At 40.7% G+C, this 27,964-nt stretch overlaps 1 protein-coding gene across 4 annotated transcripts in view; it reads right to left on the bottom strand.

Moving 5' to 3' along the window:
- qkia (QKI, KH domain containing, RNA binding a) overlaps positions 1-27,964 on the bottom strand; it is an 80,379-nt gene that overhangs the window by 42,717 nt on the left and 9,698 nt on the right. For all 4 annotated transcript variants that reach the window (XM_088933127.1, XM_088933131.1, XM_088933130.1 and 1 more), the window contains exon 2: positions 10,053-10,195. In XM_088933127.1, coding sequence (XP_088789253.1) covers positions 10,053-10,195 — 143 coding nt within the window. The remainder of the gene's footprint in view (positions 1-10,052; positions 10,196-27,964) is intronic.

Below are 27,964 nucleotides of genomic sequence, written 5' to 3'. Positions count from 1 at the left end.
TATACGCATCTCACAGCACCGTTCTGCTGAAAACCACAAACGAAGTACAAAAAAAGCCACAAATTTAGGTCTCAAAAGCAGACAGTAAATTCCTGGCTTGAGCACAGCTATTTAAAACAAGCACTCTTTCTCTCCCTCTCTCAATCTCAAGGCCGTCACCTGCCTCTTGTGAAAGAAAGCCAAATGGATAAACTAGGATGGGGCAAAGTTTTCCGGAATCCCAGGAGATGTCATAATTTTGCCACCCCTCGCCCCAGCCTTCTTGTCCATTGGCCTCCAGCAGGAAGGATCGTCTGAGCCAGCAGAGACGTCTTACCCACTTGAGGCTCCACAGAGAACAGCCCTCACCCAAGAAATCATCCTACTACCCATCAGCCCCTTCTCTCCAATTTTCCAAAAGACTATTTGGAGTTTATCAATTCATCTCTGTGGAATTTAATATTGCTGCCACATCATTCAATTAAGTTTTTTTTTTGTTCAGCTCTGCCCAAATAAAGTTGTGTGCAAGCAGACTGTACACCATTCAATATTGGTACCAATTAACCTCGTCAAGTCGTACACCACTCACAACGTCTAGTTATGATAATATCCCATGACCCCTACATCTTGTGGTGAGCGCCACGGGGCTTTTACATTAAGTCACACAAGGCAGAGAGGGGAGGTTACACTGAATGTCACCATTAAAAGGGAAAGACTGATTTTCCTGGCCACCGATAATAAGAGGGAAGAAAAGACATCGAGCAATTCTTATAAATCAAGGCTACATAAAATGACCCCAGTCTGAATAAAAGAAAAATAAGTCATCCCTGATCACCTGTAACAATTGCTGGTCTAAAGACCAGTATCAACGTCTAAAAATAGCAGTAAACAGAAACAGAATACTACCGTCACTCTATATAAACACGACAAGAGGCTTGTTGAACTACACATAGAAAATGCACACTATGCTTAACCTACAATAATTACAGCTGATCACTTTGGAGTCATACACATTCATTTTTTAAGTACCATTCTGCATAATTCTACATCATGAATAACTTGTATAACAATTAATGTCCTGCAGCACACAGACACAAAGATCAGTGTATGCTCAATGCACACCAGGAGTTCAGGTGACCAGAAGCAAATGTAGAGCAGTAAAATGTTGGGCTGTTATCCGCTGTCCTAAACAGCTCCCCTCAACTGTACTGGGAAGAAAACAATCAATAAAAAATAAAGAAGGGTTATGACAAAGGTTTTAAGAAAGTTTATGACAAATACAAATTTATAAAATATATATTACTAAGGAACATAATTATTTCATAAATCAAGGGTAAAACGGTCTAACTATTATACCATCATAATTCAAGACTCGTGCTACTGGGAAACGATTCCAGGAAAAGCTGTGGTAATGACCTTGCTGGCAGAATGGTACATGAAAGAAATTCCAAGATCTGGACAAAGTGCGTGCGCCGGGACCTTCAGTTCAGGGATTTGTAATTAAATCTGTTCGGGAAAGGCGATCAGCGAAGCTGACAGCCCCCCTTCAGCCACTGCGTTTAATCACGGCCTCCAGTTTGGAGCACTGGAGAATTTGAGCACTAGCACACTTAATGAAACAAACACAGTAAACAGGCCCTTTTAAATGCACTGCCTTCATAGTTCATTTCTCCTGTGTAATTTTAATTAGGTTTAGTGGTTTGCACAGCATAGATCCGTTTTTTATAGCTATTGGAATTGAAAATTATCTAGGCCATCCGGAACGAAAGAGGACTGCATCAAAGGAATGCAGAAGTGCAAAGGTTATCATCAGAGGCTCTGGCTTAAATCCGGTCAAGGAACTCTTCCTGACTGAGTTCTGCAAACAATTCTTAGCAGAAGGCGAACAAAGAAAAGAAATTCCAGATGGGTTTATGTTCGAACTTGATTAACACTGATCAATAGAGCATTAGGAAAGAGATATAGCTGTCACAGAGTGACAGCAGCCTTTTGACCATCTCATATAAAGCCGACATTCCACATTAATCCACTGGACGGGGGGACTGAAGATTTTGTTAAAAGAGCGTGACAGTTGTTCTGAAATAATCACCGTTCACGTCTACGTTTTTCCATTCTGTGTGTGGTGGACTGAAGTAAACCCCACAAATTAAGCACTCAACCTAGAACATGGACAATAACCAACCAAGCAAGATAACAACTGGGTACACAGAATCATATTATTTTTCCCTTTATTGTCATGTTATGAGGGTGGCATGGTGGAGCAGTGTTCAGCATTGTAGCCTCGCAGTGTTGGGGCCCCAGGGTTCAATTCCAGACCTGGGTATTATCTGGGCCAAATCTGTATGTTCTCCCCATGTTCCATGTGGGTTTCCTCCAGGTTCTCCCATGTCCTTCCAGTCCAAAGACATACTGGAAGATTAAACTGGAAAAACTGGCCCTGGTGTGAGTGTGTATGCGTCTGTGTTGGCTCTGTGCTGGACTGATGGTCTGACCAGGGTGGGCCCGTTGCTTGCTGGAATAGGCTTTGGCTTGCCTTCAACCTTGAACTGGAAGCAGCAGTTAGAAAATAGATGAATGGATACTTGAAGGTTGCAAGCACAGTGTGATATGTCCTCATCAGCAAGAAATAATCTATAATTTCCCTGTAATCTACAATTTATAGGGAAAATATTTTACCTTATTAGATGCTTAGAGTAATATCCTGGTGCAACTGTTTGCATGTTTGTGTTTCTGCCCTGAGGGGGAATTGTATCTCACCCAGGCTATACCCTGCCTTGCGCCTGCTGCTTGCCAGGACAGGCTCTGGCTCCCCCGCGACCCTGAATCGGATGGAGTGGTTAGAAAATGGATGGATGCATGTTACAGATAAATAAATGGGAATAGATAAAAGGCATCATTGCATTTTATACGTGTTGTTACACGGAAAAGTGCCACTTACTGCTAATGTACAATTCTCTTTCAGAACACAGCTCAAAAAAGCTGATTTTTGCAACATCTGACAAAGGCTAATACGCTATAGAGATCAAGCATACAGCAAATCATTGTGTGCACAGAAATGGCATTAAAGGTTTCAGACAAGTGCAATGCTGTCCATGTAAGCCCCGACAGTTGCAGGTGATATAGGCATTACAAAAGGCTGTGGCAACACAGACCAAAGGCATTTCAGCACAGAAAACAAGGCTGAGCAGGAATGAATAATGTTCATTATAAATAAAAACTCTATAGTCTGTGGCAGAGATAAGAGTGAACTAAGCTTAGAAGAGTTCACCCTTGGCATTCAAGCACTGAATGCAGGGAAGATTATAAATGATTTTTGTATTAAAGATCAGTGACAAACAGCGTAAGACAATACTAGCAATCACTTCAGATGGATTCTCAATTTAACGGCTACATTTCGTACTGTTGCTCCAAAGCCTATCATTCAGACAGATTATACCAACACCTAGAAAGACGCTTTGATCACCACTGATAAACACCTTCTGGCTAGAATCCTGGACCTGAGCCTTGAAAAGGGAGAGAGAAAATGCATCTATCCCGTTTTTAACAGTATTACAGAAACTGGAAAAGTAATATGATTGGTAATCGTGACAAGCTAACCTGGTTGTAGTAAGGAAATACTGAGTCATGGCGGAATAGTTATTGGAATTCATGTCTCTGAAAGCCTATGCATAATCCAAACTCCTACTTGGCTACCGATATGGAGCAGTAGTAAAAAATAGGTCTTCATTACGTATACAGGCCTACTATTCAGCAAACGTTAGCAAACGTGTACTATTTTTAGTCTGAACAGTGAAGGCCAGTAAGCCATTATTTGTAACCCAACATACCATTACTCTGGCCCAATACAGTTTTCCTTCTTCAACAAAGTCAATTTACTGCATAATCCAGCATACTCTAAGAATCCACAAGGTTATTGGGTCAATCAACCAAACCCTAATTAAGTTTGCAAAGTTGGAAACGAAAAGGATGCTTTCAATTCTTTTTGCATATTGTCATTTAAAAGACTTGCACTTGTTTCCTACCAAAGTATCAGCTGATTCAGAAATAGAAATCTCCTCTGGTACAGCAGTAAAATACACTGCAGCCCATCATGAAATAGGTTCAAGACGCTTCCAAGTTTACAACTACCTGATTTTTCTCAGGTCCATCTTTTTGACTGCTAAAAATCCTAGTCCGAGTATGATAAATGTTAAATAGAATTCCAAATGTAGGCTGTATCTACCAATATATATAAAAAAGAAGTATGCACTTTTTAGTCTATCCAGTGAGGAATGCATATTTGAAGTCCTTTCATCTTATTTTAAATGCAACAATAGCTATCTACAACAAAGCACTCAGAAATTCAGAAAAGCCAGTTTTTTAAGTCATCCTGGAATCTTTGATGCAACTTAGATACTAGTCATAAAACTGGCCTTTCTCAGCTCATTCTGTGGCACTGGTATTCACACAGAAAGCAGAAAAAACCACACACTACAGCTAACAAGCAATTATCTACAAAAAGCCCCTAAAAGTGTTACTATGTTGAAGTGGAGGCAGGCAAGTAGGCTGAAATTTCCTACCCCAAAGAGCCCAATTAAAAGTTACTTCACGTTCTTTAATTTCAATTTCCTGCGTCTGTAAAAAAGGAAATTGGAATTGCATGAGTCTACCAAGCATGTAAAGAAGAGTATGATTTTTCCATCTGCTTGTCAACCGGTTTAAAGGCTTATCAAGGCCAGTGGAGAAACAGTAACAAGAAAGACAAATATAAACTTAAAAAAGCTCAGTGGTTTAAGTTGCAAATAGTCTTTTCTAACATGCTTGCTCTGTCCTGAACTTCTTGCAAAATAGAAAGCTGACAATTTATCTGCATCTTGAATGACAAAAGCAGACTTGATATTGTGAATAAAGCCCCGACATTAAAATACCAGGATTGTTTGGTGTCATTTTTGAAAAAAAAATATTTTAACAAGTTATACATCATTTTATGAATGCAGTTGTTACATACAAGACTGGAAAAGAAAATATAAAATAAAAAACGCTCTATAAATATCCCCCAATGCCTTACATGTGGCAACTAAATTTTGATGAATCAGGTTGCTGTTTGAAAACCTGGAAGTCATTTGTGATGCTCAATTGAAGTCATTCCGCTTCAAAAGTTGCTTTAATAACCCGCAAATTAAGACAAGGAATGGCTGGCATGAATCAAACAGATGCACCTACACCAACAGAAGGAATACTGACATGGTAGCAAGCCTAACGAGTGGATTCTTCTGTTAACCCGCACACTCTCTCAATTTAAAGATCTGCTGCAGTAGGCAGCTGTAAGAAGCTGTGGCGACCTTCAGATTCATGGGGGAAACGAGTCCAGGAGCAGAGTGAAGTTTGGAGGAGCTCGGCTGCGGTCAGTTTTGATAATGAGCCCTTTGTGCTGGCTGACATGAGCCTATTACCGTGCCAGTAATCTATTCGCCATAAGAGTTGCAGACTTCGAGGTAAAGAAAGAGGGGCCAGATTTCGAGAGCACAGGCAATTACGGAAACCCATGGACACCGGAGGCGGCTAACAGCTTCCATTTACTTATTACAGGGCTGAGACAAACCCCCAATTGCAAAGCTTGTGCCCGATCCACAAATCACAGCGTTTTTAAAAAGTTTCATTGCAGATTGTTTGCTTTTTGATGACGGACTGCTTTTGCTGAGCTGTAAAAGATCGATTTTCACAAAGAAAAATACTAAATTCCAAGTGGATGTGCGAACAAGAATTTGTGTTACCAAGCAATATATCAGTTCTTTTTATAACCCCATAAAGTTTCTTCCTGTAAGTGGTTTGTTGCCAGTTCTCTTCAAAGCATCTGTATTAATCTCCCTTAAGACTTAGCACAACACATCTACTAAGGACCTTTGCGCACAAGCTCTGCTTCGCTTATTAGCCTGAAGGAGCTAGATTAGGACTCAAGGCCTTATTTAACAAAAGCTCTAGTGACTCAGGCAGCTGTTTGTCTTTATCGCAAACTCGTTTTTGAACAGCTGGTTGAGGGAAGAAAAATGGGCTTTTACAAGCCAGTAAAGGCATTTGAAAATAAAACACTAATCAGATCTCACTGCTAACAGGCTTTTTTCCCCCGTTTTTTTTCTCCTCCTTCCATCGAAAAGTAACTGCAAACGACATACACAATACAGAACTGCAAAACACTTTCCTTCAAAAGGAAAAGGTTAGCCTTCATCATCTGCCTTTCTTTTTCCAGCCATTTCATTGGTTTTCTACAGTGCATCCGATTTCATCGCTTCAGCACAGAAAGAAGTGCTCAAGACAGAAAGGATTCTTAGGCTTCAGCCTAGAGAATCTTTTTCAGAAGCCTTTTCTTGGAATTGTCAGAGCTGTGAAAGTACAATACAAAATCACTGAGATCCAGGAAGCGAAAAATCCAAAAATAACAAATCGGAAATAAAACAGATGCAATATGTTCCTACTAAGATCTAAAGAGAGAGATTTAAGGGTCACTGAAAAGTCTGCGAATATAAACTGACGTTGATGAGCAGTTCCATATTTCTCCTCCCTCTGGGGCTTGGAAAATGCATGTAATGTCAAACTTTTAACATCTTCCGGAGTCTCCTACTAGCGTTACAGATTTCGTATTCGGGGAAATTATAAGCAGCATCTTGCAAAATGTATTTTTTTTTCTAGCTGGCACACTGTGCCAATCTTCAATCCAGCGACAACAAAAACAATCTAATTATTAGGTCTCGGAACGAACATTCGGGGGGGAAAGGATTCAATAGAATTGCTGGAGTGAAGCAATCGCTGGCAGGGTGCACTTGGAAAGCAGTCACCGGCTTGCACAGCCTCAAACACGCCACGCAGCACTGACAAATATCAGAGGCCTCTGAAGATGTGTCAGAAACCTAAAAAACCAGCAGGGAATAAAAACAAATAACCTTATCGCATAAAACATTCACCGTTCAGTTAGGAAACCTTTGCGATTTCCCTGGATTTGGGAAAGAAATCACAATCCTAAATCAGGGTGTAAAATTAACTCTGTCAGCCATGTACTTGCTGACAGACTGCCGAACCCCCCTCCCTCAAAGCCTATGACAAAAACACTACTGCAACAGAACTACAGCACCTTGTCAATAATGGGTAAAGCAATCAGTCTCTAGAACTACAAGATCAGCAGCCGAGCTTTTTAAGGATCATACAGGGTGGTGAGACATAAGCACCCTTTTCCTCCAGGGCCAATAACACATTTGGCATTGGAACTGCAGTGTAAAAAAATAATTCTCAGTAGAACATGTCTCTCTAGTGTTCTCTTAGATTAGTATTTTGCTTTATGAAATATTGCTGTGACTGTATATAATGAATGTGTTTATGTATGTAAGTCCATAGGCTCTAAGTGGATGGAGATTTCAAAATATGTATTCAAACCCTGTCTTTCAAATTAGTTCACTTGAAATCTTAATTATCACTGGCTTAGATGAACATGCGCTCGATAAATTACAACGACGTGCCACTGTCAGAGAAGCATGGCTCAGCAAACACCTCATAAATCTGCGGAAATCAGAGGTGGAGGGTGCCAATACTTACGTCTGCGATTGTAGGGGAAGAAAGTTTCAAAAGTCTTGCTTGCACAAGAACATTTAAACTGGCTGGCCTTAACCACATTTTCCCCCATGGAAACTTGAGAAACTTCTTGATTGGCTGGGGGTTTTGTTTTACTTTCAAACGAGAAACGAGAGACACTGCGATCAATGCGAAATAAACTGCAGCTCTTCCATACAGAATAAATTCTGTAATCCAGCATGCCCAGCATTAGAAAAATAGGCATTCAGGCTTGGGAGCGATGAGAAAAATGTACAGTAGCCTTCACTTTGTCCCTGACCAGATGTCTTTTTCATGTTATTAACAGGGAACAGTAGCTCTGTGCTCAGCAATAAATAAGACCAATATCATTGGCGCATATTTTTGGTAAAGTCAGAGAAAGCCAAATACTCTGCTGACAGCAGCCAATTTATAAACAAAACGTCAAGTGTTGGAGTAACAAAACAGCATAAAAAAGTCGCCTGTTTATATTTTAATACAGCTTCTAATGAGCCTGTTAAGATAATTCAGAGAGCTAAGAGACCTAATATTGCAGATCTTCAACAGTACAGTCATGAATATAAGGAGCACTTTGAAATCTCAACAGTTACAGATTTTAAGCTAGCACCAAAAGCCCTGGCATTTGAAGTGCCCATTAAGAGAGCTGTTAAATTAATAAGGTAGGACAGAAGCATTATACAAATTTAATTATCAGCAATTATTGAATGAATTTCCCAATCTGGGTCAAGATTAAAAGAAGAACTTGTACAAATTTATTTTCAGATATGGCATCTTGCATCAGTCTTCTGCAATAGGAATTCACAATCCTGGTCCTGGAGGTCCAAATGCCTGCTGGTCTATATTCCAGCTGAGTTCCCAGTTATACAATTAAACCCTTAATGGGCTTGATATGCAAGTATGCTTGAGGTGGTGTTTTAACTATTCAATTTCATAAGTAAAAAAAAATTGTCAGGCTTCTAAATCCACAAGTTAAGCTCAGCTGAAGTGAAAATCAGGAGATGTGTGGTTCTCCAGGCCAAGGACAGGGGAACTCTTGTTCCACAATACTAGTGTTGCACCCACAGCTTAGGCAAATCAGATGATTGACTCTGTGAGATCATTTATCTTTAAAATTATGCATTTCTTATACTGTACTAAGATCTGTCACAGCAAATCTATCTTTTCAGATTCACAATCAGTAAGTATTTAGACATTCATCTGGTAACTGAACTTCCTCTAAGAAGTATACAATACGGGCCTAGTTTAGCATCACTTAGATGCTCAAGGTCATGCACAACGGCCCCTCAATTAAAACACTATTATTAAGTACAAGCACATACCACTATGACTCTCTAGATCCACCAGGGAATGCAAATGACTTTTAAAAAAGAAAGGCTTAATTTACACCTTCACAACACCTTACTGAGCTGTACTGGAGAGGTTTATGTGAGCAGCTGAGAGTTCACACCAGGACACCGTCCCCCATAAGAGAGTACCTGCTATGTCTCAAGTGTTTTTACTGCTTCTCTTCAAACGAGGAGCAACCAGCGAGTCATCATGGAGGATGCAGAGCACAACCACACGAAATAAATTAAAAGGTGGACTTGAAATAAAAACAAAATGCAACTTTAGGACCACACAAATATTAATCTTTATCTCGGCCTCAAACAGTAGTATGGAACTGCCCTCTGTCCAGACAGACCAGAGCTAAGCATTTCTTCCTGGTACCTATGGCCCTTGCTGTGTAACAGGAAGGGAGGGGGTACTGGGAGCCAGCATGGAGCCCTTTATCAAGCTTGTCAAGGGGAAAATGCATTTCATGCTTGACTAGTCCAATATCTAGCTGCCCTGCTTCCAATGGACAGATTAGAAAGAGAAATGTTTCCCCTGTAAACGCGACATGGATATTCTTCCACTTTGACCACACAGGACATTGGGACGCTTAGAAGATGGGAGAAAAGACTGACTACTTCAGCGCAAATCAGATTAAAGCTTGCAAGGCCATGCTGGGCCTGATTAAAAATAAAAGATCCCAACTGTTGGATGGGAAGGAGCAGTTCAGATTTTTTTGAAGGGGAAACAATTTTCCCCCACTTTCTATATAGCATTTATGCTCTACAATTTCACCGGTATCTAGCTCCAGCATTTGAAAGTCGGTGAATATAGATTTACAGTGAAAATGAGAAGAAAGTTCATAGCTCTGAAGCTCAGTGAAGCAGTGTCTTAGATTAAAGGTCAAGAATACTTTGTGTGCGTCTCGTTCGCTATATTTTCGGTTTCAGACTTTCTGGTGCCTTGCAGGTAGCAAATTTATTTGAAATTTTGTTAGAATAGTTCAGCATTCATGGTATTTCAGTAATGTTTTAGATTAGAGCCTGCTTGGTCTCAGCCACCTTCCCAGAGTGGAAAATTTTATTGTTTCTACCATACAATTTAACAGGGATTAATAAATAAGCAAAGTAGGACCAGGTAACACTGTGTCAGTTCAAAAGGGGCAGGCATGATCAGGTACTTACATCTGGATATTCTTTGACAGGCACAAAGAGTTTTTCTTGTAGGTGTACGATGGGCCCGACTGCCTCTGGTAATTCCAAAGGGTGCTTTTCTATGAGGCCATTGACTGTGTCATTGTACATGTCTTTCCGTACTCTGTTGATTTCTGAAAGAAAGAAAGAAAAGTCCAGGTTAATAAAAACACTGCAAGAGCTGAAAACATTCTGATATTCCCACAACTGATAGCGTTTGCCATTTTACTGAAAACAGATGTGGAAACGTTCAGTAAACCAATGTTAGGTCAATATTTCACTGGCACATCTTCCAACTTTTAATTTAATGAGAATCTAATGAGTATAGAGCTTTGCTTGCCATTTCAATACCCAGGGTACTGCTTAAGAGTTACTGCATTTAAAAGACCTTCACTGTCAGAAGTGCTGCAAAAGGACAGAAAATGATCTTGGAATCAGTCATGGCCTTTATGAGTATGTAACAGCAGCAGACACTGGTTTTAAGTAGTGAAAAACAGGAGACAGAAAACTGTCATTTAACCAAGAGCTCCCTGATCACAATATAAAACAAGGCGGCCAGGTTATACATATGCTGTATATTCTGAACGTACCCATCCACTACCTTATAAGTGTGTAAAGATTGTGAAATTGGGGACAAAAACATTTTGTAAGCAAAGAGTTAAAAAAAGGCTCAGCTCTCGCCAAATCCCAAGATACATGTCTACTTAAATCGTCCCTTTCAGGAGCAGGGGGGTGGGGGGGGGGGGGTTGGGTGGAGAGAAAGAAGCAATCTTTCACGGTGAAAAATGCCTCCAACTCTGATCACGCTGTCAGATAAAACAAACGGCCACAATTGTACAGCTTGCTGACATGCGTGGGGAACAGAATGAGACATTTCGAGCAACACAGGCTACACACTCTGTTTCGCCAAATATCTGAAGCATGAGTTCATCGCAGCAACAAGACAAGGCCTTCCTTTAGTCACAGGCAGCCCATGCAGTGCACAGATGAGAGCAGATGTCTGGCGTAACACTGTGATTAAAGCCTCATGTACAGACACTAGTCATACTTCCAACTATAACACACTGCACTAGGCTTAAACTACTTCTGTTCAAACATCAGGGTCAAACATATTGGAAAATGGTGATTACAGTTATAAAACAGCTAATCTTTAAAAAAAGACATTCCTGTCATGTCTGAAAAGAGTATGAGCATGTTGCAAGGAGCTAATAGTCAAAACATAACAAAACCCCAGAAAGTATTGCCAAAGCAATATCCCTCCAACAGACACAGGAGGATTGCAAATGTTATGACAGACAAAACTTGAAACATCAGTGGCCAAGACACACTTTCAGGGTGTAGAGCTCCAATCTAACCTAGAAATCCTATCCGAACACAAGGTCTGCACTCCCCCCACTTCATCAGAAACCCTCCCCATCTAAAAAAAACAATGGAACGAATGAGCATATTTCTGCCAGGGTATTCCTCATGTGAGAATTACTGGAAGGGGATATGGCAGTGAATCATTAGCATCTCCCAAGCCAAAGTGATGTGTCACACGGCCTGTTGCAGTCTTCTCTGAATCCACAGCAAGCGATTTATCCCAATGATTGATACCAATTCATAATGGAGGCACATCTGTGAAACAGATGGATAGAAGCAGTGGTGAAAACAATAGGGGCTAGCACAATGGGGGAACAACACCTGACAGAGTTGGAACAAAGACCTATGCATGCCAGGAGTGTAACAAATGGCAGCCCATACATTGGAATCGAAATACAGCCATGCTACTCAGTATATTTATCCATGGTGAAGTCCTGGTTTCTCATGCAATAGCCACCACCAGGGGACTCTACAAGGACACCACTGGAGGAACAAGTGAAGTCATCGCTTGGCTGCAGCAAGGGATACCATGAGCTAAAGGCATCTCAAATTTGTTGTGTGGCAGCCATGACCCACTAAATTATTTTTTGTATAGGCTACAGTTTAAACAGATACAGGAATATTACATTTCAGATCTGGCTGGACTGCTTGTATTTGATTTTAATCTGATATAATCTGTGTGCGTCTGCTGTCTCAGAGTCATGTGCGGTGCTGCCATCTGGAAATCTTCAAAGCCAATACACGTCTGTAATAATAAATGTGCATTTACCCAGTTTTAAAAGGTTAAACACAAAGGCAATGACTGACTGGCTGGCTCAGATGAAGTTTCCCAATAAAACAATGACTGTTTCTTACTGATTGTTCTAAATTCGGTACAGATCAGGAGACTGAACTTTACTACACATCTCCTACAATGCTATTGTCAGGGGTTCCCAATCCTGATCCCGGGAACACACACCTACTGGTCTTCCCTGCAGTTCACCCCTTTACTTCAATGAGTCCTTAACTGATCCTACAACTTACTTGGTCAGAACCTTTGCTAGTTTTGTTCTACTCAAAGGCTGGAGATTAAAAGTTACTAAGAAAAGCAATAGTTCAAAAGGCAACCACCTACATGATTAGGAACTGAAAACAAAGAGTTCAAATTAAACCTATTATAGGTCTTTCAAGCGTTCATTTTGGGTGCTTTTTTGGAACGAATCCCAGGGTGTGTGTGGGTCCTAAGTACCAGAATTAGGAAACCCTGCTTTATAGCACCAGTACTAGAGCCTATCCTCTAACTTAATGGCAAGAGACGACAGCTTCACGTTTTGCAGTCAGTGTGAAACCATGTTCCTCCCCAGAGTGAGCAGGAACCCCTCAACATGTCTGGAGAGAGAGATCAGACATAATGGGGTTGAGAAGCTACCACTTTCTCCAGCATCACAAACGGGAGTTTCCTGGTCTTCAGCTAAGAAAGGTTCAGAACGGAGATTTGGAGTTTTTCTTCAGGTAGGTTCCAGAGGACAGCACCATTTGCCCGACTGCTAACTGCCGGCAGAAGTGCAGTCTTCGTTTACAAATGATCATTCATCTAAGAGCCTTTCCCTGGAAAGGTCTGGCTTTTATTTCCCCACCCACTGAAATGCCACATTAGCATAAAACGGCCACTCAAGACAATCCACGGAGGCGCGGAGCACATGACAACCTCTAATTTAAGCTTGCAAGCTTGCAGCAAGTCTTTTTAAATGCTTGGCTTACCAAAAAATTAGCCCCCGCTTCTCTCGCTTTCAAATCATTTGTCTTTGTCCTCCCCGGCAAATGTAGCTTTCAAGGCCGAAATTGCTTATAATGCGTTAAAATCAGTCAAGCAAATAAGAAAAAAAAATGGAAACAGCGATACAGGGTGGGCAAACCCCCAGTCAACCAACTATATATCCTGCTTTTCCCAACTCCACCCCACCACCAACACAGATATTAGGAAACAGCTAAGTTGGTAAGTGATATTTATGTGCAATTAAAAATGTGCAATTTGAACAGAATGATATAGAGGCTGTTGCTTCGACACCCCACTGTACTGCAGCAATAAGCTGTAATGCTCCCAATTTATTACTCAAGCACCCGCTAATAGAAACGTGTGTTCAGACATAAATTAGCAGCATCTGTCGCTATGTTACTCTCCTATGGTATACAAAGGACTCTGGGATGTGGAGCTTTTCGCCTGCTTTCGGGAAGAAGAGATATTTTAGACCAGCCTGTCACAGAGCAAGATATATGTGCTGCATGATACTAAAAGTAGTGCTTCTACTTGCTGCTGTACACAGTGACTTCAGGAACAACTGCCAAGTTATTGATATAAGAGATCATTTTGTAACACAAAAAAGGCAGGAGAGGGGGTGGCTTACTCCAAACTGCAAAGAGTTAAATGTAACTTTAAATTTAACTTTGATACAGCAAAGACTGCAATGTCAGTATAAGAAGTTGCTCAGATACTGTCTGTGGGATTCAAATCTCTCTTCGGTCTCCAGTGTTGTGCTCATTTGTACAACATGGTAGTGTTAAAATCTGACACTGCTTCTTCTTACACTTGAGTGTGAGGGTTATTTTTTCAGGGAAGGTGTAGGTCCCATTTGCCTTGTTTTAAGATTTCAGAGGTATTGAAGAGGAGGAGCCTTTGAGAGAATTAATTTTAAAGAGTTTTAAAAGCTGACTTCTTTTAATAAATGCATTGTTTTACTTTTACTTTCATAAAATCGGAGAAGGGGAGTGTCCCTCAATCTGCCACGCGGATCACGCCAGTATTCCGAGCCACTCTTATCCATTTCCAATCTTCAAGGGAGCATCAGGCGTTTCCACGTGATCCCAGATGGATATCAAGTCCTATCAGAGGAAGGCCTCGGGCTCTGCACTACAGTGGCGACGTTCCTGGAGGAGAGGACTTCCAGAAGAACAGAACAGCCATCTGGTGCAGCCAGTGAACACAGGATCTGCTGGCCTCAGAAAAAGGGCCTCCAACAGATGAGGAAACAGAAGTAAGCAGTGCCATATCTGCCCAATTTCATTTTTCAATATGCAAATCAACTCTGAAAGGCCCAAGTAATTTCCTTCTGAATTTGCAAGCACTACATAAAACTATTAAAGGATTTAAGGAAACATATCTTAATGACTAGACAAAAAAGGATCTTTATTACACACTTCTAAAACTGCATAAACTGTCCCATGACAGCTTTCACACTTTGCTGAAAGCTTGTTTTGTGATTCACAAACTATAGGTTGACAATACTACCAACACATTTCCTAACTTAACCTCAACAGTGTCCATAACTCCAGTTAACAGCACTCCAGTCAAATTAGACATTCAACGTACACTATTCCTACAGCCATGAAACCTCAGAAGCCATACTGAACTGGTGAACCTTAGATCCTAAAAATAGCCAGGTAAAGGAGTGAGGTACTGTATAGAACAGTAAGCTTGTAAGACCACTTCTGACTGAAATGGTGATCTCAGCAGTGCCTCGAAAATCTACAATTGCCCAGCACTGCTTTTACAATAATAATACATTAGGAAGAGGAAACTTTAATTTGAAAATTAGGATATTTTATAACAACACTTTATTATCCCCATTGTTACTCAAACCCATCGGTTTACTTTAGAGGATATCCTATCATTCTTGCTGCTGCTCTCCATCCACTTCATTCATCCAGATACCTGTTCAGTGTGAAATCCAAGACTCTTTCCAAGGTTGGAGATTTCAGAACTGCACTCGACTCAGTACAGTTGCGTATAAATTCACTGAAGCCTGCTGAGATCTAAACAAGTTTGTTAAATCTGGAAATTTGAGAGCATCGTCCATTACCTCAACCACAAGCACCACATTCTCAAGGATCATACAAAACCACCTTGAGCTATAGCAAAACATCCCAACGTCTACTCTAAAACAAAACCCTACCTACAGTAATCAAATACATCATTATGGATCTATCTTTAAAGCAAGACAGGTTTCATGTATAGAAACATTAGTGCATTTGTCAGTGCAATGGAAATAACTTTGAAGCCCATTATCAGTAGGTGGTAAAAGTTAGCCATTGGGTGAATTTTGTAAAAACATTTCTTAGAAATAATCTCGGCTTCTTTTGAGAGCACAAATCCTGATTAGAGTTTAGGGTCTAATCTGATGTTTCCCTAGGAGTAATCCAATTTGCTGCTGTGATACATGCAGAGACAGCTCAGTAGCACATGTGCTAGAGCAATGACTAGTTCTATATCTAAACAAGACAGACCACAGGGAAAGACAGGCAACACAGAACATCAAGCCACAACTTCTTGCCAGTGTCAAAGAGACCAGCCTTAAGGGATGCTCTTATTGTTAGCCTCATTTCCGCTGTGAATCCCTGTATGTGCATTGTATTATTATTCTTTTTCCTGCAGAGTCAGAAATCTGTCGCCTAAGTTGCTCTAAGCCTAACATTTTTACATCGTTCTTCTAATACTTAACAGTAGCATACTACACTGCCAACACAGCTCCTCACAGATTATCTCTGGTGGAAAACACAAATCAATAGTTGCATACCAGAGCACTCTCAAACCTGCTAGTATCATACTGTGAACTGCAGCCAGTGTAAACCTCTAATTTATGTACAACACTAAATTTTGTTCAATCAGCACATTAATCTGTGACAGCCTAAATGCTAACACCGTAAATGTACATACTGAAAATAAAATAAAGATTTAGTAGTGCAAATCAGCAAGGAAACGTTAAGAATTAAATGGTAACCAATCTAGTACACAAAGTCTTTCTGTAAAAAAAAAAACTCTTGAAGCCCCAATCTAATCATTCAGACAAAGTCCAGCACTCACTGCAATACCAGCTTTTGACAAGCACTAGCTTTACCACTCTACAGCCTGATCTTGTTGCATCTCTTAAATTAATGAGCAAGGCTGGGCTGGGATGGAAGACCTAAAGTCCACCTGGGCTATCATAATCTGGCCTACCTAATGTTCCCCCTTAACTGGTTTATTAACATCTCACTTCTCCAGTTGGTTATCTCTATACTGGGGCTGCTGGCACAGAATAGCTGCCGTGCCTCAGTAGAATACGGAGTGGATTCACTTTTACACATGAACTGCTCTTTGAGATCTTTTTAAAAAAAAACACCACATAAATACAGTTCATTATTATTATTCTGAATAACTTCATTATTATTACAATATTCATGTTTGAAGATGTCAACATTACTGCCACAATCACCAAGCTTAACAGTAACTCACAGTAGGAAGCATAACGTATATGCCGTGTCTTTAAGACTCATTTTACCTTCTGCTGTATTTGTGTACGGCACACAATCACATTATATCAGCAAAGACCAAGGACAATGGAGATGACCTCAAAAAATGTTCTCCAGGTCACAAACCTGACGTACAGCAAGGGGTTTGTGGCAAACCGTACCTGAAAAAAAAATTCTCTGGCAGTTGTTTGTGGCCCTGTTTTTACTGTTTATGCTCCACTGCCATCATGCAGTGAGACTATAACCTAAGCTTTAGAACCACTTGTCAATTGTTGCCATAATCTGGCATTAATTTCTTCTAGAAGACGTCTACTGAATGGTCTTTTTAAAGGAATTAGCTGGTAATACACCCCACCTGAGTTTATGAATCATAAAGACATTAAACAGATCTAAGCAAACAGGAATACCATCTCACTAGTCTTCAATCCCTTTAGAGCCTTTTTCCTTCAGCTAAAGAGAAGCTGAAGTAGTCGCTTGGAATGTACTTTAGAGAGATGCAAGTAAACATGATTAAAACACATTTACTATCTCCACATGCACCTATCATGTTGGAAAGCATAGATTAAAATCAATCAGAGCAAAATCTGATGGGGGCTTTACCACAAATAAGAACAAGTTCTTCTACTTTGAAGGGATGCACTTCTGAGATAATTCAGAAATACCAGTTAAACATGTCTGTACAGGAAATGGAACATCAGTCAGCCTTTATGAAAAATTTAACACGTTGTCAGGTGGCTTTTCCGAATTGTCAATCTTTTTAATCCACACCCCACCACCCATCAGAGGCTCACAGCTGGGGGTTAGTCCAAGATATTTGACTGGTTTCATCTACTGTGATCCACATTATCGTCTGCAATAAAATAAATCTTATGGGTTTTCTAAGAACGTGCAATCTTTTTCTCCTTTGATGCAAAGGCACCATACAACCACTTACAGAAATCAGCAGCATTCATAGTCAAGTTGTTTACTACCTTACATTATATAGCACACATCACCAACTCATTCTTCTTCACTTTAAATTGCTATACTACATTTTGCAGTATTTACACTGAAAGGAGTCTTATATTACACAAGGTGCTGATTTCTGCAATCTGTGCAGCTAGAACCTCAATTTAGCTTTCTTTTTAGTGTTTACCCCAAAAACAATGATGTCATTTCTACAGGAGACGCCCTGCAGCCGAGTTAATTCATGATGAAGCCAGACCTCTGACTATTTCTTGAGCCACACATTCTGCTCGATACAAGCACCAGACTACTTACGGTCCAGTCAGGCATGAGGGTTCTTCCAGCATTTGAGGGCTCACCTGACAGGCTGGCTCACTTCCTGCCACGCCACCCTTATCCTCAGATTCAACACAACAGCCATCCTTCACTTTACTACTGAACAGGACCCACAGCCCACACTTTATTCAGTGGAGCTTAGAGGTGCTTCCACCTCATGTCATGTCATTTGCCAAACCGCTTTATACCATGAGGTGTTGTGGGAAGCCGGAGCCTGGCAAGCAGTGAGCGAGTCCATCGCGGGGCAAGCGCAAACCGATAATACACGGGGACAATCTGGAGGTCACGGCAAAGGCCAAGGGAGGAAATTTGGCCTGGACACCGGGATGACCACTGAGAATTAGGACCTCGGTTTAAAATGACTCATCCAAAAGACAGCGCCCACTACTGTGTGTAGTGTCCCAGCCACTATACCAGGGCTTTAGATACCACACAGACCGCAGGGTGGTTTGAAACAAATTTAAAAAGAAGAGCATCAAAAACAGTAACTAGGCAAACACTGGGCACGAGAATTTTCTTCATCCTTGCGAACACATATCCATCAACAGATCTTTACTTAGATATTCATTAAATAAAACTGACTATCAAACTGTTTCAATCAGGCAGCCTCCATGCGTTCCTCTGGAGGGTTGAAAGCACAGAAAGAGTGAATTGAGAACAGAGAGGAAAAAGGAGGCAAAAAAAACTAAAATACTAGATGAAATGGAGAAATGAGTAATGGGTTACGATACAGAAGTACACACCCAGCCACTCAGACTTTTCGTAAGTCAAAGGCATCAAACCAACCAATTCTCTCAACAAATGCCTTTCTGTTCAGCCATCAAGATACACTGGAGACTCTGATGCAACAAAGTAAAAGTTATAAAGAATATTCTGACACTGTCTAATTTCAGAAATCAACCTACGCATCAAAAAAAAAAGAAACCAAGAAGCCATAGCACACTGAGATCAGAGCACACTACAAGAGCTTTACCCATAATGAGGACGCAGGGAGGGTATAACTTGACAGGTCTGCTTTGAGACAATGCCTTATTGTTGCTCATCTTGAACTAATAAACGGCTATATCCCTCAACTTGCTTTTAAAGAACGTCCTGAAAATCAGACCGTAGATTTCAACACTTTTCTAAACTGCAAGGGGTATTCATTTGTATAAGCAGCAACATTTACAGATGTTTCACCAACTAAAGTCAAGATGTGTTACACAACAGAACTCTTAATTGACTTAATAGAATTAAATCAAAATGTTTGACTACTGTCAATGCTTAAACATGTAGGGAAATATTGTATTTCATAAGTAAAATCTCAACCTTTTGTATAGAAAATAAAACTTTACATGTATTTTATATGTAGTCTAAAATGAGCAACTTGTTTGATCACATAAGGTTTCAATTATGTCCTTAAGCTAAACTAAAATGATAACCAGCGGGTATGTGGTCTCCTAGGACTAGAATTGGGAACTCTTGCATTAGCCCAAACTGTATTGATAACCTTTCCTGGGAAGGGACTGAAAATACTATCCAAGCACCCAGCTGCATGGCCCTAAAGTACTGATCTCCCCCCTTACTCCTGACTTAAGACTAGCACTGTAAATGTGTCAGTCATGTAGAGTAAATATCGAGATAGAAAACTACTACTTTAAATCAATGGAATATCACCATTACTTGACAGCCTGTAGTGGCTACAGATATAAGGTAAGGTAAAGTGGCTAACAAAAATTTGGCAATAATGTTAAGGCGAATTCAAACACTGAGTAGGTTTTTTTAAGTACAATACTGTCAATTCTGTTTTGGGGATAAAGAGTGTGGGTTTTCAACCACCCAAGGTAAAACGCAACTAAACCAAAAAAAAACTGCAAGCTTGTCTTTTAAGACTTGAAAGACAAAAAAATCTTTAGGCTACAAAAGTTGAATTTACTTGAACCTTTCAACACCCGCATGTTTCATCTTGGAATAAACCCCCAATGAGAAGTTTCTTCCTTGACTGCCAACTTCTGAGGGAGGAAAAAAATACTAAGCTAATAATTTCACTTCATTAAACAGCACCCTGCAACAACAGAAGCCAAAACATCTGCCAAATGCTGCCTTATTAATATTTGAGCACTTCTGAAGTTAAAGATGTTTTATGGTTTAGAGCTGCCAACTGCAATGTGACTTAATGTGACTTTGTTGGCAACAGTGCAGACTCAGAAACATGACAGCTCTGTTAATGTCTGTCAAACCCACTTAGCTGGCGTCAGTAGACTGTATTTAAAAAACAATCCTGATCTTTTGTGTATCTTGCTAGAAGCCCTCACGGATTTCTTCTGCAAGACCAAAAATTGTCTAGTTGGTAGTTCCTGTTATTGTGAAACATCCTGACAACAGTGTTGAAAACAGAACATAGAGCAAGAGAATTACAACAAAAATAAAGCATGCCGAAATAAAAAAACATTTCTTCTGCCTAGAAACCTGTTGCAAGGTTTACCCAAACAACACCCACAGCCATAGGGGTGCACAAGTCCACTCCAGGGCCAAAAGGCTTCTTTCCCTTCCACCTGAGCCCTTATTTACCCAATAACAAGCTGAACACTCTTCTTGTTCTTAAGTAGCTACTGGACAGTGGCTCTTCAGGACTGGTTTTGTTACCTTTACCAAGGGTGCCCACTTTCTCAAATCAGCTTCTGAAGATAAAAGACATTCATAAAGAAAGTATTTATTAAACTGGGCTTTTCATTCCCCCCCCCCCCAACACGAAAATCTTAAGGAGCACTCCTAGCTGTGCAGCAGATACCCTTGTTGGGTAACAATATTTGGAGCAACAAGTTTAAATTCTATCCCTACTGTATTCAGAGGCACGTCAGTTCTTCTTAACCCTTTCCAAAACCAGAAATCTTCCACCTACTGGAGTAGTTGCCATAGCTTTACAATACATCTATATTACCTTTTGCTTGCTGCTCCTCAAATTTAGGGAAATTGGCAACTTGAATCGCCTGTGGCAGAGACCAAATTCCTGGGCCTTTAACACACGCGGCCCAAATCGGAACCCCAGCCAGCTTGCAAAAGTGAAATCGCTACAAAAAAGTATTTTGAAAATCAAGGCCTTTTGAATATGTGCCTCTTTGGGTAATATCCCCCCAGCCAGGAAAAGCAGAGACGCTGGCAAGGTTTTTGAAAGAGGGGAGCATTGGAAAAAGGTATTTGAAAAGGCGGCGATCTGGGAGAAAAGCGAGATTACTCCAGGAGTAGCGCTTCAGGCTCCAACCTTTTCCTTTCAGCTCCGAGAATAAAAGGCTGAACTACTCCATCACTACATTAAGTGACTCCATCACTCCCGTTTAAAAAAAATCACAGTGGGGAGGGGAGGTTTTATGGAGACAATGATGAAAACTGAAATGTTGAAAAGCCAACTATTCCAATCGGAAAGAGTTTAGACAAACTTCAAATGAACTTTTAATCTCCTGATCAGTATTCTTTAATGGACACCCCTACACCGCAGTAAGAACCCAGCTTGCTAGAATTTGTGTATTACCTGCTGCATTCAGTCATTGGCTCTCGTGTGTCACATTACGTTTATTGGACGAAGCACACTGGTTTCTGCGCCTGAACTACTGGTGACATGAAATAGCGTATTACACACTGTGGAATACAATGACAGTTAACTATCGCAGCAAGACCTGGGCTACGCAATTCAAACACAGAGATCAGACTAAACAACACACAGGCATCACATTTGAATGAAAAATTAAGTTTCCCTAAAAAAACACACTAATGTGAAATGTGCCAGCCTTCTGAATTAGCATCTTAGTTGGGCCCTACTTGAGACACACTTTCTAAAATAACCAGTATAACTGTGCCTTCTGTTTCCTGCTTGTTTTTTATATTAACCAAAAAAACAAAAGGGGTATACATATTTCATACTTAGAAAAACATTCATAAGGAAAAGTGAACAGCTGAATATAAATAATAAACACATACCTATAACTTAAAATGTGTAATTGAAATGCAGTGCTTTCTGCTTAGTGTTGTATCCAGAGCACATCCATGCTCGTTTTAATAAAGCAGGTCTTCTTTGCTTGCAAACACGTACATTTTTCAATCAAACATCAGTCTCATACCGTTAAATTGAAGTTACATATTAATTTAATAAAGTAAGCTCCTGGAGAGTTAAGTAAATAATATGCCAGATGCACACACACTTTGAAAACCTTTGAGCAGGAAAGAAATGACGCCCCCAGTGAAATTATAAGTCCATAATACACTCCCCACCCCTGGGAAAAAGAAAAGGCGGCTGCAATGTTTTCATTTTAAAAAAAAGTCATTCAGACATGACTAAAACTGAGTCAGGCATGCTAGCAGACTCCTGACGAGTCCATGAACTTTTTCTTCACCAGACTCCTCGTCACTAACTCACCACGCACCCATTTTAAGCAACTTATTATTTGTCCAACTCCTTCTGCAGCCAGCTCACAATCAAGTGTGACAAAAACAATGTTCTCAGAGCAGGTCTGTACCTCTTGCCATTCCACAGAAAGTATTCAGCCACCCTGCTCTCTCAGAGCCCTCTTAGGATCCCTCACTATGGGCTGAAATATCTGTTCTGACTGATTCAAACCCTCCCACTCTACAGACCTGCCTGCTATGTATAAAAATCATCACTGCCACTCACAGGTGGCACCATCTAGCCTACCTAACATTCCATCTTTACTCAGCTGGCGATGCAGTTTTTCACTGATCAGCTGTGTAGTGGGGCTGCTGGTGCACAATGGGTGCCACACCTCAATACTGGATATAGGGTGTCCAGCCTACATGCAAGGGGCACTGGGATTCCCTGGGGTGAAACTATGCAATAATTATAGAAGGAATGTTTAAAAAAAGGTTAAGAAGCAGCACAGTTTGTCTTTTAGTCTCACTTCTGAAAACATGCATCCCAAAGCACAAAAGAGCGAGTTGATACCATTGCCTACTTCATATCACCTGGGTTTCCCTATGCCATTTACTCTTTGCCCACTCGAATGAGTTCTGCTCGATTCTGTTTATGCTTCTGCTTTGATGAACATACTGCTGTGCTGAGCAACAAGGCCAGAAAAACCAGCTAATTTGAAAAACTCTGAGCTTGACTCAGAGGAAGAGGGGTGCCGGTGTCCAACAATGAAACCTCTTCAGAACCCCGAGTGCTGAAGCTGGCGCTGATCCTCTTCCCCCAGTTTATTTCCCCGGATGCCTCATGAGACGTCTGCACAACTTCCCACACAGAGGATACCTTAAGCAGGACCACAATTTTCACAAAGAGGAAACGGGAAACCTTTAAAAGAAACACTGCATATACAAAGGAATAAAACAACAGGATATCCACGGCCTTTTTAAGACGAGAGTTCCTGGAAGAGAGTCCAGACGAAGCCTGAAAAAGAGGGTCCCCAAAGATTGCAATGTCAAAGCACAAGCAGCTACAAAAGAAAAGCTACAGATGAGAAGAGGCTGTTCAGTCCCTCTAGCTCGCCTGGTTTTTAGCAACTTAATGATCCACGAACTCCAGCAAGACTTCTCTTGACTGCCCCAGGGACCCAGCATCCACATCATGACTTGGCTGCTTGGATCCCATATCTACAATCCTGTAGTTTAAAGCGCCTGATTTTCTTGAATTCAGCTGAACCTAATTTCCTTTCACTCCCTCTGGCCAAACTGTTCGAAGAGCAGCCGCTGGTGAAGCAATAGTGGAGCAGGGGTGTTCATAAATGGAAATCAATTAAGTTCCTGGAGTAATTTGGAAATAATTCCACTCTCAAAACCCAAGGGAAATTGAACGTCTTAAAACATTTCCATTGCCTCTTTAATCTCGAAGCTAAGCCAGTGCCATGTAACTGGACTTGAATCTGTCACATGAGGCAGGAGATCAAGCTATTTGTTGTTTACAAGCAGGAAAAGAAAGAAAATGGAAAAAAAGACTCATTCTAGCTACTCAAAGCAGTTTTCACTTGGGGAAATACAGTATCATTTAAAATTTACATTGAATTCCACACTATAAAGTTTGCATATAAGAATTTTGCAGTTCCAGTTACCGATCTCAATAGTCGGCTCTTTCATCTTTATTTGCAGGCCTGTGAACACACACAGGAAGGACACGACTGCTCTTAAATTCAAAACACACAATGACAGGAAGGCTCCAGCCGTCAGAAAAGGAAGGAAGGAACCGACAACTCCATGTGCTCTGCGCAGATAACTCAAGCCAAGCTTTCTATCCCCACTCTAGGCTGGGCCCCACCTCCACACACACAGCACCCTGCGGCCTCTCAGAAATATTAGCACCCCGTCATTAAGTCCAAAGTCACTTTCTGAAAACACCTAATTCCCCGCAACAAAGGGAACAAAAGATTTAATTGCCAGAATGTGAATGAACAGAAAAATACTGATTTAGTTCAGTTTCTGCCACATACATACCGCCAGTGTCAATACCTCTGAAAGGCACGATTAAAGAATCTTTAAGATACAGTATCGTTTCTCACTTTAAAAAAAACACAAACAAAGGAAGGAAGTGTCCAAACTATTGTGGGCTGAAGGGGATCACTTTTACATGTGAACTCAAATTCAACCTGCATTTTAAACTGAGGAAACAGCATAAAGAGATAGTACGACATGAAGCACAGCTGTTTCATTCTGAACATGACCTTCGTAACGCTTAGCTTGCTATGTATATAGGAACTATTAACAATATTACTGGTCTGTCAGACTTGAGGTAGACCAGGGCTCTTTAGTGCTCTTCCCAGAATGAGATCTTTGGATCAGCTTCCTGTTAGCAACCAAACAAGTTAGATGGACCAACTGGCCTCTGCTCGTATGTAAGCATATGTAAGCCCAAAACAGAATGTTATTGACTGCAGGGTTCCGTGGCACTAAAAATATTCCATTCTGCATAGCCATTCTCACACATATCAATTCTTAATGTCATCTCTAACAGAAATTAAGTCTACAATTTCCTAACTTCAGATGCCAAAACATTCTTTAATGGAATTCATCAGCCTAAAAGCTGACATTGCCCCATGAGAAATGTCATTCTGACATGCTCAAGTTACCAAATCGCAATGTTAATAAACATCTATTAAAACAGGTCCATGCCATGTGACAGAGGCCTTCAAGAAATAACTCCCTTCTGTATCTAATCTTAGAAACCATTGCATGATGTATGAAATCACTGATGCACACCTTATCAGTATCAATTACAGGATAAGAGGTTTCTGCAGTGGGCCAATTTCTGAATCACTAAGACTACTTTACTGCACCTTTGATAAAGCTTAAAATATGTCTACATTTGTGTAAAAAAAACTTACGAAGGGCCATAAGAGGATCTATTTCACACTGTTCTCTTGCCCTGCCACTCAAATAACTGCAGTTATGTGCTGAAGAATAATCAACTGTCTTTAGAAGCTGATTTAAGAACCAACATTACCACCAAAAAAGAAATATTTTAGATGGTGACTTAATAAAATGTGACTTTTTAATAAGTCACATCATTTTAATCTGTTGTGAGGTTCAGTGTTTTGAAATTATTTAATTCTCAATACATCAGAAAACATGGTTAACATCTCAAAATGCTTAGTCATTCCACACATCTCAGATTTAATCTGGATCACTTGTACATTGAGCAGTATTGTTTCAGAAATATTGACACCCATACAAACAGAAACCTATCAATCGTGTTCTTTTTTTTAAAAAAAAAGAATCACTACTAACTTACAGGTGCCAGAAGCCTCCCTTCTGTTAATACTGGCACAAGAGTGAAGCTGTGTCACTGTCACAGAAGGCTAATGCAGAGGCCATAATTCCAATGCCACAGAGTGGGCACTCGCATGCCATTGCTACTCTGGTAAAAAGGCATCAGACAAGTGTTCCTGCAAAAGCATCAGACTCTCTCATAAAAATCTGCTTCAAAAGCTGAGCCCACGATCAGCCTGAACCCCCCGTCAGATGAACTTCGCAGTCCCACCTCCTGCATTAATGCATGTTCGCCGTAGGAAGCTTTGTCTTCTCTCTGAATTGCATTCATATTCACAAAACCCAAAACGGCAAGCCTGCAGAACACAAAGAGCCCACTGCAATACAACAGACGCTCGTGTTGCTTCAGCAGGTGAATGAGTGACAGATACAGGAGTGTCACCCCGGGAAGTCCTTTATACTGCTGGTGCTAAAACTGACAAATAACACCTTTACAATACACAAAGGTTTTCATTCACCATTAAAAATAATGAAAAGCCAGATCCACACAGTACAAACACATGCTAATGCATTTGAAATAAAGTTGAACAGCTTTTAAATTCTGTTGCTTTTTTTGGAATAAAATAAACCTCAGTGTACGTATCAGTGTACAAACACTCACCTTGTTCATTTTAGGTACTCAGAAGATTTTCTTACTGAAGAAAAGTACAACTGTCGAAAGACCATGAAACTATTATACAACAGGGAGGGCGGAGCGTGGCTCTCTGGCTAAGGATCTGCGCCTGGGGCTGGAAGGTAGCCAGCAGAGGAACCCTACTCCGTTGGGCCCCTGAGCAAGGCCCTTAACCCCAACTGCTCCAGGGGCGCTGTACAATGGCAGACCCTGCGCTCTGACCCCAAGCTTCTCTCCCTGTCTGTGTGTCTGTGTCTCATGGAGAGCAAGCTGGGGTATGTGAAAAGATGAATTCCTAATGCAAGAAATTGTACAGGGCTAATAAAGTGATGTTATGGTATACAAGAGCTCACTATTCTTCACACCGTTTAAGAAGCAGCAATGTGTTTTTCACACTTCTAAGGTGCAGGACAATGACACAATTAAACAATAATAAAGCTAAAAATAACCACAAGACCGTGACAATTTCTTTGCTACAGAGGTCTACAGCAGGTAAACCTGCAGTGAGGAAGTCTGGTATGTTCTACTTCAGACACGGCTGCAAAAATGACAATCCAAGCATAGCCACACATGGAGTGGGTAACGTTTTGTCAAAGGAGTGCAAGATACTATAGTTTTCTCACCCTACTTTTTCATTTCAACACAAAAAAGCTGGTAGTCAGAGTGGCTGCTATACCTTATCACAGAAATGAAAGCACTAGTTAATCGTTTTATGACTCGAGGTGGCCCTGAGCCGCCTCAGACAGCAGTGCTAGTTTTGCTGGAGGAGAGGGGTAACTTCTGGACTGTAGCTCAGAATGAGAGCCCTGACCACAGCCACTTTTTACAATGGCCACAGACTGACTGGTCACTAAACCCAGTCAGTGAAATAAGCCCACTGGCAGCCCACGGGAGGCAAAATATGCCAATCTCCCCTGTCTGAACCCCAGAGCTTCATTCTGAAGCAGGGATGAGCAGAGCTGCAGTCCTCCAGGGCTGGGGTTCCACACCTTTATACAGGTGATTTTCCACTACATCGAAAACAGACTGACTTCTACTGCAACTGTTGTTTTAGTGAATGAAATGAACTCGGTGGCCTACAGCCATCAAGTAAAGACGGGAGACGTCCCATATCCTTGTTCCGATGTTTGAAATCGTATGTTTTTTCCTCCACTGTTCTCTTGAATATTATCTGAGGAGACATTATCACACACTTCTGTTCCTCCACCAAAATTCTCTTATCTGAGTTCTTGTTTATTTTGCCTGTGCCCTCCCCAGAGACTGATAAAACAAGCTGATAAAACAGTCCTCAAAAACTGTCCTATTAACTTATGTTTAGCCATTTCACGTGACTCTAGCAAAGCAGTATTTTACCAGATTTTTAAAAACTGGAATTTGCAATTTAGTAAACTATCCTACTAAAAGAGTTGACTCGTCACAAACATCAGACTGCCTTCATTATCTATTTAAGAGACAAGAGTCACAGTTGCCATCAAGTGAAACATTCAATAAACAAATAGTAAGGGAAAAACAAGTAGTCAAACCTGTCAGACCACATGTCAGCTTTTTTTCAGCATCTGCCACCTCTCAAAAAAAATAAAGGAAGAGGCCAACACAGTACAACAGATACAGGAAACCAGCTGCATCTGGTGTCCTC

Source organism: Atractosteus spatula, chromosome 14 (genome assembly GCF_055471065.1).
Source record: "Atractosteus spatula isolate fAtrSpa1 chromosome 14, fAtrSpa1.hap1, whole genome shotgun sequence".
NCBI lineage: Eukaryota > Metazoa > Chordata > Actinopteri > Semionotiformes > Lepisosteidae > Atractosteus > Atractosteus spatula.
The sequence above is the reverse complement of the archived record's forward strand: the minus strand, read 5'-3'. Positions and strand labels throughout refer to the sequence as shown.